This window comes from Mustela nivalis (genome assembly GCF_964662115.1).
Source record: "Mustela nivalis genome assembly, chromosome: 2".
NCBI lineage: Eukaryota > Metazoa > Chordata > Mammalia > Carnivora > Mustelidae > Mustela > Mustela nivalis.
In genome coordinates this window covers 32,959,240-32,973,984 of record NC_139021.1, presented here as the reverse complement: position 1 = coordinate 32,973,984, position 14,745 = coordinate 32,959,240, and the positions used below count along the sequence as shown (strand labels likewise).

General features: G+C 33.9%; 1 protein-coding gene across 49 annotated transcripts in view; it reads left to right on the top strand.

Annotated features, from left to right (window-relative positions):
- The window catches only part of RIMS2 (regulating synaptic membrane exocytosis 2), a 596,172-nt gene that overhangs the window by 368,885 nt on the left and 212,542 nt on the right, over positions 1 to 14,745 (top strand). For 27 of the 49 annotated variants that reach the window (XM_082719290.1, XM_082719281.1, XM_082719273.1 and 24 more), the window contains 3 exons: positions 246 to 402; positions 1,758 to 1,874; positions 10,755 to 10,820. In XM_082719290.1, coding sequence (XP_082575416.1) covers positions 246 to 402; positions 1,758 to 1,874; positions 10,755 to 10,820 — 340 coding nt within the window. The remainder of the gene's footprint in view (positions 1 to 245; positions 403 to 1,757; positions 1,875 to 10,754; positions 10,821 to 14,745) is intronic. The other 22 variants (XM_082719297.1, XM_082719284.1, XM_082719301.1 and 19 more) reach the window with 1 other exon arrangement.

Here is a 14,745-nt window from a genome sequence, read left to right as displayed (position 1 = left end):
TGTATACACAGGTTTTAGCCTAACTAGTACAGTGCCTTGAACATAGTAGCTATCTAAAAATTTGTCATTTATTTTTAATTTAAATGTTTACAAAATATGATGGTATTCAGTTTTATTCCTTATGCTTTACATTTAATATATTCAGAGGCTTTCAACTTCACTAACATTTAGTTGTTTCACGAATGTACAAAATGCAAAAGGACTTAGTGGGTAGCTAATTGTACTCTTAATCTTTGCTCCTTTAGATTATCGACACAATGGTCGAGATCTTCAAAGCTCTACATTATCAGTGCCAGAACAAGTAATGTCATCAAACCATTGTTCACCATCAGGGTCTCCTCACCGAGTAGATGTTATAGGAAGGACTAGATCATGGTCACCCAGTGTCCCTCCTCCACAAAGGTAAGAAACCATATACATTTTATTTGTAGGATGACATTAAAAACCTACCTATCACAAAGAATCATCAATAATTTCTAAAGGTAAAAACAAATATGTTCTTCAACAACCTAAATATTGAGAGTAATATGAAGTATGGGCTACTTTGTAACTTTGATTGATGTACGTATTCTTTAATGTGAGAGTTCAAAATTATAAAGAAGACCCAGCTTTCAGTTGCTTAACAATACTTAGCATATCTAGTTAGAGCCAACTAACTACACTATTGAATGATAGTTATTGATGCTTTAAGGAATAGGGGGAAATAAACTTCGGGTAGGGTTTTAAAGTGAGGAGCAATCGTGCAAAGAATTAAGGAAAAAACACAGGTTGGGGGAAGAATGTCTTAGAAAATCTGTTTAAATTTTATTTATTTATTTATTTGACAGAGATCACAAGTAGGCAGAGAGGCAGGCAGGGGGGCGGGGGAGCAGGCGCCCTGCTGTGCAGAGAGCCCAATGTAGGGCTCAATCCCAGGACCCTGGGATCATGACCTGAGCCGAAGTCAGAAGCTTTAACCCACTGAGCTACCCAGACGCCCCAGTCTCAGTGGGTTAAAGCCTCTGCCTTTTGCTCCAGTCATTTCTTATTTTTAAAAAGGACATTGAACATTATATCAAAAACCAATGATGTACTATACCTAGGCTAATTGAATTTAAATTTAAAAACTAAAAAAAAAAAAAAAAAGATGCTTGACTCTTACCAGGGAAAGACTATTTGAACACATCTAAAAAAATAGGCAAAGTTTTAGAATAGATTTATCTGTGCCTAACAGAAAACAATATCAAAAGCTATGTAAGAGGCTTATTCTATCATGAAAAAGAAGTGTGTGAGTTGACAGTCCAGGACAAGAATGGTAGTTTAAAAAAACTCATTGATCATTTATAAAGACTTCAATTTAGATTTTTAAAAAACAGATCATAATCATTTTCCTAAAACAAGTCACACCAATATTATCTGTACGCAACATGCTGAGCTCATTTTCTGCACACAAATTTATTCCTCCTCCTGCATTGCATCAAAAAATCATTGTTGGAAACCTGGGCAACATCCATTAATAATTTTCATAATCCTTATCTGTATCCTCATTGCTACCATGTTTATGTTTATCTCTGTTATAGCAGCAGTCTCCTAACTTCACTGTCAGCCTCCAGTTGAAATGTATCCCATTAGCCCGAGGTGCAATTAGTTAAAACAGAAAACTTGAACTTGACATTAGAGTGATTTCTGTCTTTTTCTACTTTATTAATAAACCTCATTTTTTAGTGTATTGTATGGTTATGGTCTATTAATACATTTAATGGGTTTTGCTGTTTCAGTCGGAATGTGGAACAGGGACTTCGAGGGACACGCTCTGCTGCTGGACATTATAATACAATTAGCCGAATGGATAGACATCGTGTCATGGATGACCATTATTCTCCAGAGAGAGACAGGTAAATAGGATTAAATACTATTAGATCTTACTATAATCACTGCCTTCAGGAGGAAGGTATAACCATAAAATATTTTCATCTGGAATTTGGATATTTGTTATCTTAGCTTCTAACCCCATTTCTTTAACAATGCTTACATGTGTTCTCAGGACCATCATATAAAAAAATAAGACAAGCAAGAAAACCTTTTCTTTACTTTAAAAAAAAAAATCATCTTGCTCTTGTAGTTTTGGTCCTTTGTTACATCAAACCAGTTAAGCTAGTGAGTTTGCACATGAGGTTATAAGGATAATTATAAGGAAAATAGACATTTTATTATTTTCATGTTATCATAACCAATCACTACATGTAAACATACTTGATGAGACAAGAGATTTAGTCTTTTGCATTCATCAGGGAAGCCAGTGTGACATTTTGTATATAAAAGTATTGACACAAGTCTGGTTTGTTTAGGAAACAGACACAAAAACTGATTCATGAAGGGGTTTTTCCTCATGCCTTTTCAGTAAACCTTTTAAGTATCTTAAAGAATTATGCTTGTTGATTGCTGTATTTGGAGGAATTCTCCAAATTTTCTCCATTAAATATGACATACTTGGAAAGAACATATATTTCAGTGCATTAATCACATTAATCACTGCTAATTTGTTTTTAGGTTAAACAAATTGGTTAACCCTTGAATTCATGGTTTGGTTCTATATAAAATAAAAAATGCTATGGTATTTCCCCCACACTGTCAAATAGGCTTGAAATAAGGATTAGCAAAGAAAGCTTAGTTTCCTGTTCAGAGAATACTATGATAAAATAACAAGGGAATGCAGAAGTCTCTTTGTATGGGACCTAAAGCAATTTTAATTAGAACATCTTAAATCAACTGACTTGAGAAGTTCCCAATACTTATCACTGTCAATATTTATAAATTTATTTGTTCTCACCTAAATCTAGGATTATACTCAATTTGGGCTTGTAATTTCATTGTGTTAAGTATACTTTTCCAAAAGAAAAGATAGGGAACATCTATCCTAATCTTCAATAGTGTCAAACAAGTATTATTAGCTTTTGTGTCTGAGATCTAAGAAGAAATAGGAAGTTATTAAATTAATATCTTTATGAATTGTTAAATGAAAGTTAATATGGTATTTTATTTTTTATTTGCTTAACCTTTTCACAGTGACCTGTGTCTTTAACGGTAATTATAGGTGTGGTATCTATATAAATCAATTTATATCAAGTAGATACTAGTGAAAGGAAGATGAACCGTATGGGCATGATCAGGAGTTGGAAGAAGTCATATTAGTGTGGTTGAATGAATACTTTTATTACATTATAGAAAATTAATAAATTTTGATCATCTCTGGAAATTATTTACATAGTAATTCATAAAGTCCTTGTTTTTTGAAAGTTTGTTAAAGCAGTGATAAAAGAAAAAAGTCTGAAATGACTTTAAATCTTTCAAGTTTTCACAAAGTTTGTCTTTAGATTAAAAATGGACTTAATATTTTCTCTGAAAATAATATGGTCTAAATTTTGCAGTAAGGAATATAATAAAATTAACTTCTAGAATTATATTCACCAACAAAAATACTCACCATCATGTCAAGCACATAATAATTTATCAGTATTTTAAGACATTGGCTATAGCATTAATGATAAAAGACTTGCTTTTAATTCTTTGGTATATAACTAACGTAGTCATAACTGACATGTCATTATATTTTTTCTTATTGACTGTACAACTTTATGATTCTTTTCGTTTGACAAAAATGTTCAAGTAATTCAGAAGTTTTGGAGGAATTTGACCTCTGGGGTTTCATCACTTTTTTAGAGTGCTGTAGATTACCAAATCATAATTACTCCTAATTATGAGCTGTCTTAAATTTTTTTTAAATAACTAAAATAGAATTTCTTTTAACTAGAACTATAAAACTATTTCTAATGTTATTTATGAGTTATCTGTGTAAACATTTCTTATTACCATGAGGGATCAAAAGTCAAAAAGTACAATAGTATCCATGTTAGGTAGTCTATCACATTATTACACAATGCATTCTTTAATTTGTGTTTTATTCTTTATATTCTAAATATTCTAAAAGATTTTCAATACTCGAATGCATGTGAAGACAACTGTAATTTTAATGCACTCTTTAGGAGGTAAGAATAGAACTCTTACAGTGAATTTTCATGAATAGTGTTTTATATAGTCAATCCTTTGATTAAAAAGCCTTAATGAGAATTTCCTTGGAGACAGTAAGTAAAATTTAGGCATTTTGAGTGGTGCATTAACTTTTCTTGTCAACAATAAATGGTGCATTGGACCAGAAGAGTATTTTATTGAAAATACTTGCTGGTCGTGTTTCTTTGGGAAAATTAACGTCTTTGACACTCGATTTCCGTATCTATAAAATTAGAATGTTAGTACCAACTTTATAGGGTTGTTGTGTAGATGAAATAACATAGCACCTCAAGTTGCATAATACATATTCAGAAAATGTGCCTTATCCTTAACATTTTAAAGGATCTTGTGGCTTGCAAGTAACAAGCACATCTTAATGTACTTATTAACTAAACAGAAATGAGAAATCAGTTAATACAGGTATTTTTTAAAAAGCTTTGTAGAGAGTATAGAACATGAGTTTGACCTTGAAAAAAAGCTTATTTAGGCAAGACTAAGACATAGGTACAGAGGCAGAACACACATATATCAGAAAGACCCAGTGTGAAGGAAGAAGGACTTGGGACATACTGGAAGGTAGTGCATGAAGATAATGGCTTTCACATTGGCTGCACTGGTGAGAAATGATGCTATTTCGCATCAGTTTGTAGTGCCTAGCTAAACTTAAGTGGTATAAGAAGGAGATAATAGTGTTCATATCCTTTTCTTATAGGTATGTTAAAAAGAATTATATATTAGATGCCTGGGCAACTCAGTTAAGCAGCGGCCTTTGGCTCAGGTCATGGTCCCAGGGTCCTAGGATCCAGCCCTGCATTGGGTTCCCTGCTCAGTGGGAAGCTTGCTTCTCCCTCTTCCTCTGGCCTCCCTTTGCTTATGTGCTTTCTCTCTCTTTTGGGGGCGGGGAGACGGGATATATATATATATATATATATATATATATATAAAGTCTTGATTGGATATATCTCTGCACATCTCACTCTATTATCATAGTCAAAATCCTATTCTGTGTGGTTTTTTTTTTAAGATTTTATTTATTTATTTGAGCGAAAGTGACAGAGAATGTGAGAGGGGAGAGATTCAAAGAGAGAAGCAGAAGCATGATCCCAGGACTCCGGAATCATGACCTGAGACAAGCCAGTTGTTTAACCAACTGAGCCACCCAGGCGCCCCAAAATCCTATTCTATTTTGAAAAGAAAATAGATTTTTTACAAGTGATTCAGAAACTTGGATGCAGGGTTATTAGCTAAAATGATGAATTATAACAGACATCATTCATCTTCCGTCCATCCCCCAAACTTTTTGGATTATTGTGTCTCTGGTAAATCCCGGTAACTACAACTAGGAACATAGTTTTTCTGGGGCAACCTATGTGGCTTTGGTATTAGAAACCATTTCAAGACCTTATTTGTTTACATGAGTTAATTTACTATTGGAATAAGAATTAGAATAAGATTAAGAATTTACTATTAGAATAAGAATAAGAAGAATTAGAATTAGAATAAGAATGCTATTAGAATAAGAAGACTAGAATAAGAATTAGAATAAGAATAAGATAATATTTCTGTAACATATCAGAGATACCATGCGGTAGTCATTTTTATGTCTATCCTGGATGCCAACATATATTGGGTACATTTAATTCTATGCAGTATACCATTAGTATAATAAAAAAATACAATTAACACTGGCCTAAGATACGTTACTTCATAAGCTTTTTTCTTTTGTGCATTCAATTAATACATTTATATTCTAAAAAGAAAAATGTCATATTATATGAATCTCTAGGATACCTCACACACTTATGCCTATTTCTTACTTTTATCAGCCAACCAGCTATGAGAAAGTGTCAAAATTACCCATAACAATTTAGTCTTCTTGGTCCTTTTAGTTATCAACTATAAGGGGAACATATCTCTGAAAGTTTGAAAATACAGAGAAAGTAAATGCAAAAAAGAAAATTCACTTTACAAAAATAATACATTTTATTATATTTCAGGAGTATGTTTTAACATAGTTAAATCATATATTTTAGGAACTATAAAGTAGCAAAACATTAACAATACTAAAGACACAGAGCATAAAGTTTTGCAGTAAGCTGAGATTGTTGGAAACTTTGTTTACAAAAACTATAGGTTATTTAAGGATGAATTATTATATTTCTTCCTTTAGCAGTCTGTTTTGTTTGGTGGTTTCTGAAAGGGGACATTCAGGCTCATCTGATATAATGGAAGGATAATTCATTATAAATATAATTTTGTTCTATCTTTAAAGATTACATTTCTTAATAAGAATCAAAGTGTGTCTAGAAATTAGATCAGTAATCCAGTTCAATTATTTGAATAGTGAAATTTGTCATTATTATTTTTGAAACTGTAACTTTTTTTAACTTTTTAAAATTTAGTAATTTTTTCAGTTTTTCTTTTATAATGAATTACTTCTCTGCTCAATTTTTAAAAATTTTCAAAGAGTTTGGATAAATTACAATTTTTAACCCAATTTTTTAAGTCATGAAGTGTATTCATGACAGTATGGTTTGCTTAGGTTTTATAATTCCATTAATTTTTGAAGAAAAGCAAGAATGATTTAATTGAGAAGAGTAAATGAAATGTTTTTAAGTTGTACCAAGTGGATGTGGCAGAGGACCTTAGGTGCATCTCTGGCTCTTAGGTGGATTTTACTACCAAAACAATGGTTAATTTTATGTTATATTTTCTTCGATGTATTTTTATAGTTTTCAACAGAATCTCAAGGGGGATCATGACCAGATTGGATTAAGAGGTATAACATGACTATAGGACAGTAAGGATTTGACTCACATAATTATTGAGGTAAAAAGGGCCAACTACCTGCTCTGTGCAAGCTGGAGCCCATGAAATGATGGTATAATTCAGTCCAAGTCTGAAGGCTTGAGAACCAAGGTGGCCAGTGTCATAAATTCCCCCAGTTGGAGGGCCAGAGAGATAAGAGATGTCCAGCTCTAAAGTGAGGCAGGAAAAAGGGAGGAATTCATCCTTTTTCCTACCTGTGTTTTGTTGAGCCTCTCACCAGATTCTATGGTGCTCACGCAGATTGAGGAGATTGAGGAAGGCAATCTATTGAGTGCACTGATTCAAATGCTAATAGCACACCGCAGCCCCTCACAGACATACCCAGAAATAACATTAAATGTGAGCACCCCTTGGGCCAAATTAACTTGTCATAAAAAGGGAAATAAAACAAACTGATGTTTGATAAAGTTGATCCTTGCTTAATGTTTTCTTTGGCTTTATAGAGACAAAATTAGCTGTAAGACACCTCAAGGTGAATAATAGAAATTGATGATGATATATATGTTCTGTGAATTTGGAACTTTTAATAGGTTTTGAAGTTTACATATTTTTATTGCTCAAGTAATTTTCAGAGAAGATCTATTTTGTCTGTGCAATAAATCCTAACATCACAACTGTTGGGTATTACTCCTACTCTTTGTAATGCCAGGAATGTCTTTTTCGAATACTGTTTTAGTTTTTATTTTAATACTACATAGGTTTGTAATGTTCTGTTTACATTTCTAGAAGTTTCTTTGATTATGTGAACCATTGCTCTCTTTGGAGGGTAGGCTCACCAGGAAAATAGTGTAATTCTGTTTTTACTTTTTAGTTCAATCCAAAATGTATTTACTGAGAGTGTCAGCATGAAGATTTAAAATAGACATTTAAAATAGATATTATCCTGGCCTAAACAAACAGATGATCCAACTAATTATACCAACTCATAGATACCAACTAATCATATAAAATACCAACTAATTATAAAGCATGGAAGCCTGTCAGGCCCAAGCATAATATTATTGGAATAGATTGGAGAGAAATTTACTTGCTTGAGTAGTTGAAAAAAAGCTTCAGAGGGAAGTGAGACTTTAGAGGTTGAGAAGAATTTTCAAAGGCAATAAAGTGGAGACAAAAGGAAGATAATGGCGTTCTTGGCAGAGTGATAAGCATGAACAGTCTCAGAGTCAGGAAAGTATGAGATATATTTATAGAATCTTAGGTGGTCTGGCATACCCACAAAGAAAGTTGTAGTATGGGAAGTAATTGGATATGAAGATTGAAGTAGTTTAGAACTTAATTTGTATGCCGTTTTAAGGAATACATACCTGTTTTTGATCTGTGAAACCCATTAAGGGTTTTAAGCAAAGTACCTGCATGATCAACAGCATAATTTGTAATTGTCTTGCTTGTAGACAGTGTGGAGAGTGGACTGGATCAGGAAAGGGATCAGAAGGAAGGGGGACAATAGGTTATTTCAGTAGACATGGTAAATCTGATTGAAGGTAGTAGCAGGAGAAAAGGAAAAAAGAGATAAACCTGAGTTATTTAAGCAACAACTAGCAAGGGGTATAAATCAATTAAAGGTGGAAAATAAGGAAAGTGGAGGAATTAAATTATGAGACTTGTAAAACTTGGCTCATTATGTAAATATTTCAATCTTTCGTTAAAACTGGGATTACACAAAGAGGAATCGCTACAGCATTATATAAACTTTCGAAGGAAGGTTAAAGAATTATATTTGAAACTAGAGGGTCTTTTAGAGATCAGAGAGATCATGGGTCCTTGATTCTGAAGAGGAACCTGAGAGACTGCTGTGGTGGGTCAGGAATGACGCCAGATAGATAGGGACTCGTCTTCTTACTGCCTCTTTAGCCAGAGTCATTCTGATTTTATTGGCTTTCTGATGATCGGCTTTACATAAAAATTTGTTCCCCAAAAGCAGTGGTCTTCTGATCAAAAAGAAAGTTGGAAGCTACTTGCTCCAGCCCCCTCATTTCACAAATGCAGTACCAGGCGTCCAAATAGGCGAGTGTCTTGCTCAAACCTCAAAATTAACATGTGTTTTTTCTGAAGTGTCTACACGACAGTCAGGCAGCCATGTGGAAAGCCCAGGAAGCAGCTGGAAATGTGCTGTGAAACCCAAAGGAAAAATGAAAGCTTAAGAAAGTGAGAGTTCACACTATAAAGGAAATGATATAATCCAGAAAGAATGTGTTGGAATATTCTTTAAAGAACCCATCCTGGGAAACCACTGCCTTTAAAGGAATAAAGAGAAAGAGACTCCAGCAAATGAAATGGGTCAAGAAGCAGTTAGATGGGTGGGGAACCAGGCTGTATGTGTCAATGTTAAGAGCCTGGATTTTGGATTAAGGAAGCCCTGAGTTTGAAACCCAGTCCAGCTACTCCCTACATGACCCTCACAGCCTCAGTTTTTCTGTCCATGGCAACACTAGAACCTACCTCAAAAAGTTGTTATGAGAAATAAATGAGATAAAGTAGACAAAGCTTTAATAGAGTACTCCTCACCTCATCAAGCGTTACGTAAATACTATTATTAATGGCTTGAGAGAATCATGTTTCAAAAACCAAGAGAAGAGAGAGTGTCAAGAAACAGAGGTTGAAAATCAATGTGTAGCTCCATAGAGAAGGGTAATATGATGAAGATCAAGAAGTTAAAGGATTTTTCAGGATTTCACAGGTAGCATTCACAGGCTAGCTTCCAGAAAATGGTAGAGGCTGAAAGTCACATTATATACAGCGAACTTCAAGCTTAAATGAGAAGTGAGGACGTGGTGGCGAGAATTGTAGGTATGGCTAAGATGTTGTACCATGAAAGGAAAGTCAGAGAGAGGCAAGGGCTTGAGAGGAAGGCGAGGTTAGTGAAGGGTTTATTTTTAGGATTAAGTGCCGTCCGGAATGGAAGGCATGATGAGATAATAAGGAAGGAAGGAAGGTCATGTGGAAAATTAGGATTACAAGTAGAGGAGTTTCTTCCTTTGGCGCAACAGAAAATGACAAGTGAAGATATAAGTATAGGTACTCTGGATTTAGTGGTAGAAATATGACAGTCGAGAGAATTCCAAATTGGTTTCCTTTTTTTAAAACTGAGACGTCATGATCATCTGCCAAAATTAAGTGTGTTGGCATGAAAGGTTTGAAGGAAACAGAAAAGTTTCAGTTAGTGCTGTGGGAAGACGAGGAGCCACTAGAGGTGGGTGAAAAGGTCAGCGTGCTGCTTCGATGGTTCGTGATAGTCATGAGGCATGAAGTGCAGCCCAGGCCACAGTAGGTAATAATCATGTACTAAACATAGTGGATGGAAAAATGGATAGCATCCAATGAACCTAATAAATAAAAGTAATAACCAATTCAAGACAGTGTATTCCTTACTAAATGGAATTTTAAGCCCTTTAATAATTTTTACTTATTCATGATCAAAGAAGAAATAATTATCTTGTAAAATCTCCTGTCTGTATCAGAAACTACCTCTTTAATTATTTTCTTTTTAAACTTTCTTGTTATTTTATTATTTTTCTCTTTCCATCTTTCCTCCTCAAAAGGGAAAGCAACGCTGTTTTGTATAACATTTTATAGATGGTGCTAGAGATGTTTGAGTGATAACCGATAAGATTTTATTTTGAAATATGATTTGTTTAAATCTTGATTTGCTATGTTTTTCTTGGGTTTATTTTGGAATACTTGGACTATGTTAACCTTTAGCCCTGCCATATTACAATGGACATTGGGAGGAAAGAGCAAGCTTTCTAGTAACGATTTTCATTTGCTTTGCTTACTATCTGCTTATCTTTTTTGAATTTCACTTTTTAAAATTAAACTATACCTTTTCATTTCTTTCCTGAGTCTCATTTATATTCTTGTTTCTGCCATGCTTGCAGTCATTTTCTTACTCTACCTCGCTCCAGATACAGTCAGAACATTGAACATCATCACAGGGATGGCAGGTATATTTTTCTTACAATTAAGTCTGTTCGTAGAATTGCATGTGCCTGTCTAATGATATGATATAATTCACTTCTATTTCTGCTTTTGATATAGACATATACGATTATTCATGAAATACAACAATATTATCCTTACTATATAAATAATAGAAAATAAAGCATATGTAAAGACTTTAATTGTAATAAGATGTCAAAACTTAGCTTCCCTTTAATGAGCTAGTATCATCTCTGTTGACTCTAAAAATTTAGTTCACCAGGCTTTACAGTTAACCCTTGATTACCTAGAAGGATAGAATAAAAGTATTTTAATAAATGAATTGCATTTGACTGACCACCTTCATAATTATGTATCTAGACATCACTGGTTTTTACATATCTTGACAATCTGCTTCCCCACCTCCCCCTCCCCCCTACTGTTGAGGAGTCAGTCCTGGAAGTGCTTAGGTTGAACTGATCAGTTTATAGTTTACCTTGTCGAAGGTGGATGCGATCTACTCCAATTGGTCATAGATGATCCATGGAGAACATTGAGTCTGTGGGAAAATCTTTGTCCATTTCTACTTTAACACCATTCTCCTTATATTGAAGGGACGTGTCAGTTACTTGGCATTTAACTGAAGGAAGGATGAACTAGAAAGAGAAAGGAAACAATTTCTCTAAAAGCTTTTGGTTTCTCCAGGCTTTATGTAGCTTTAGGGATCTGAGTCAGTTCTGTGATACTCTGAGGCCCTGCAGGCAGAGAAGAGAATGGCAGGGATAATGTGGTAGAGGGTTCGGGGAGTATAGATAAAGAATTATAATGCTGTACTCAGTTGTTTCAGAGTGATCTGGGTTATGTGTGACCACTTTTGTGCTATTCATTTAATTCATTAAGAGTTATTAATAAAAGAGTTTAAAAAATAATTGAAACTAATGGGTAAATTCCTAAGGATCAAATTCGTGTAGATAACGTAGAAGGAAACATAAGAGATAATACCAACAATAGATTGCTGAAGATGTAAGTTTTGTGATGTCTTTAAGTAAATATAATTGAAATTTAGTGCCTTCCAGTTTATTACAGGTAGTGATTATTGCTGTATTTTATTGTCTTTTGCATCTTCTCAATCTCACTTCTGTTATTTTGTTTTGATACTAAATAATTCTTTTTTAATTTTTACTTTTGCTATATATTACATTCTATTTTGGGTTTGCAGCAATTATACAATTATCTTACAAAAATGTAAGGAAGTAGTTCTGTAACTGTCCCTATAATTGACCACGACCTTTCTTAAAGTAGGCCACATGAATGAGACATTACTGATTATAGGCTTAATTCTAATTACGCTGGTGTATCTTCATTTAAATGTAAGTTAAAATCTTGCACCGCATTAGTTCTTTTTTTATATTCTACTCATCTTAGTTACAATAAGTAGATTGCTTCATATTTATTTTTTCAATGAGCCAACATGCTAGAATCGGTTCTTAATTAGCTCTCGGTTGATTATCAATTTCATGTACTTATTCAAATTCTGAACCCTAGCCTAGCTGGCCTATTTTGCGAGATTATATTTCTGAATTGCCTTTTATGCTATGATTTATTTTGTGGTCAGGAAATACACTATCATTAAGGTTTATTTTAAAGTAAGACTCAGTTAAGAAAATCAGTTTTAGAAGGCAAGTAATCAAGTGTCTTACCGTAAGATTTGCCATCAATTGCCTGATTCTAGTGTGTGAGACTACTGTGTACCTACTCCCAGACAAACTGGGTGGATTTTGTAAGAATAAAATTCTTTAGCCTTTAAAAATGCTATCTTTTGTCATTATCAGTTTGATATACCAAGAAGAATGTGGGCACATTTCAAAGCATAATGATAAAATGGCACCCTTGAGTCTACTACCCAAACTGAAAGCCAGAATACATGATTTTACTTACTCTATCTATCTGTAGAATCTGCCTATTGAATCTGTATGCCTCGTGCTCGCTTCGGCAGCACATATACTAAAATTGAATCTGTATGCCTCTTTCACAGAAGTAGTTAACATAATACTCATTTTCAAGTTTAACGTCTCCTTCCTTTGCTTTTTTTAAAAGTGACTTTGTCATTTGTTTTCACTCTGGTACCTTTCTGAGGTACTTAGTCTTTCTGACCCTCACCTCAATCCACTATGAGATTCTAAGATTATTGAGGGTATAATCAGGTATCCATTCTCCTATGTTTATTACCATAATGTTCTAGGTGTCTTGTCTTTAATCCCTGTACCTTTGTATGTCATGCAACTGAGCATAGCCCTTCCATGTTGAGATCATCTGGTGACCTCTTGTTTAGACTATTTTATTCACTGAAGATTTTAGCACCTGGCTTTAGTCTAACTTCTAATCATTCCTGTGATCAACGAGAGTAATGTTAATGTTCACCTGGATGACCTATTCAGCAGTCACTCTCTTCCCTGGCTGTCTCAAAGTGGAGGTAGTAAACTTTATTCCCCAATTCTACTTTGGTCCGTCACTGCCATGGCCATATCTGGATCTTATCATTATTTGAAATTATTACACCTCTAAAATCTTAATTTGAACACTTCACTCTTGGACCAGAACTACACATGATATAGATATATAAGTATTTATATAAATTATTTTTCTATAAATAAATATAAAATAAATACATATTATTTTTTCATCGAGTTACTTTTACCTCCCTAGCTCTTGTATCTCAAAAGAGAACTCCACATTTTTGTCCCCTTTTCCTTTCCCTGCTAGTCTCCACTTGGCTTCCTTATGTATCAAGAGGTCGAGTCCATTCTTAGAAATATCCCCAATTCCCTTGCTATACTGTTCTTCTTTGACCTCTTTGACAGAGTTCAAATCTGAATCAATCTCTTTCTCTTGCAGAATTGTTCTGAACTAAATTTTCCAAACTCCCCAATTCAGCTGAACACTTAAAGGAAGAGTTACCTCTTCATCGAGTTGTGAAAGAAAGAAAGGAAGGAAGGAGGGAGGGGAAAGAGGAAAGAGGGAGAAAAAGAAGAAAGAAAAATAAATAAAGAAAAGAAAGTGGTGCCAACTCTCTAAGTGTCCAGTTTCCCAGCCCAGATTTCAAGGTGACATTTATGTCATGGTCTGGAAATTCCCCTTCTGGGGATAAATATACATTAGTAGCTCCAAGTAGACCATAGTGCAGCTACACTACACTATATGAAATCTGCAATTTTCTGAATGGAGCGAATGGAGTAAATTAAACATGGCATTCCCAGTCCGTGAAGAATCAGAAGCACGAGTATCTCTATGTGAACATTGTAAAATGAAAAATTGTGAGTGCTATCTCTTTGGAACAGGTGAATAGAGGCTTAAATAATGGTTGCTAAACTTTTTATATTATTTCAGGAGACAAATATCAACGAATATTAGGAATCAAAACTCATTTTCTTCTGACCAGGTTATGCTAACCAGTACAAATCTGAGTCACTGTGTATTTTTAGACATAGTCAACATTTAAGCAAACGTATTTAGAATAGATACCATGTTACCTTTTATTAATATCCATTTATTAAGATATAGCCTTTATTTTCTGAAATATACATTTTATCTTTAAAAATTTACCCTCATACCTTACTTTTTTCCCTCTAGTATTTATCTCAACTTAAAGCTATCCACAGCATACTGAGAAATCAGCACGATGGTGGACTTTCATGTAAAGATGTCATAAAGATAACTAGGCTATATCTTAAAAGAGGAATTGGAATTATTTAGATTTATATAGAGCTAAGATAGGATGTCAGTGGAATTCTAAAGAAATCTGTGAGCAAAGTTACTAAAGTAGTAAGTACCATGTTTTAGGGCAATTGGAACGTTATCCACAAGGCATAAGGGAATAACAAGAAATGAATCTGGGATGATAAGAGTTGGTTCCAGTTATGGATGATCTTGTATGTTCTGTTAAGGAATTTG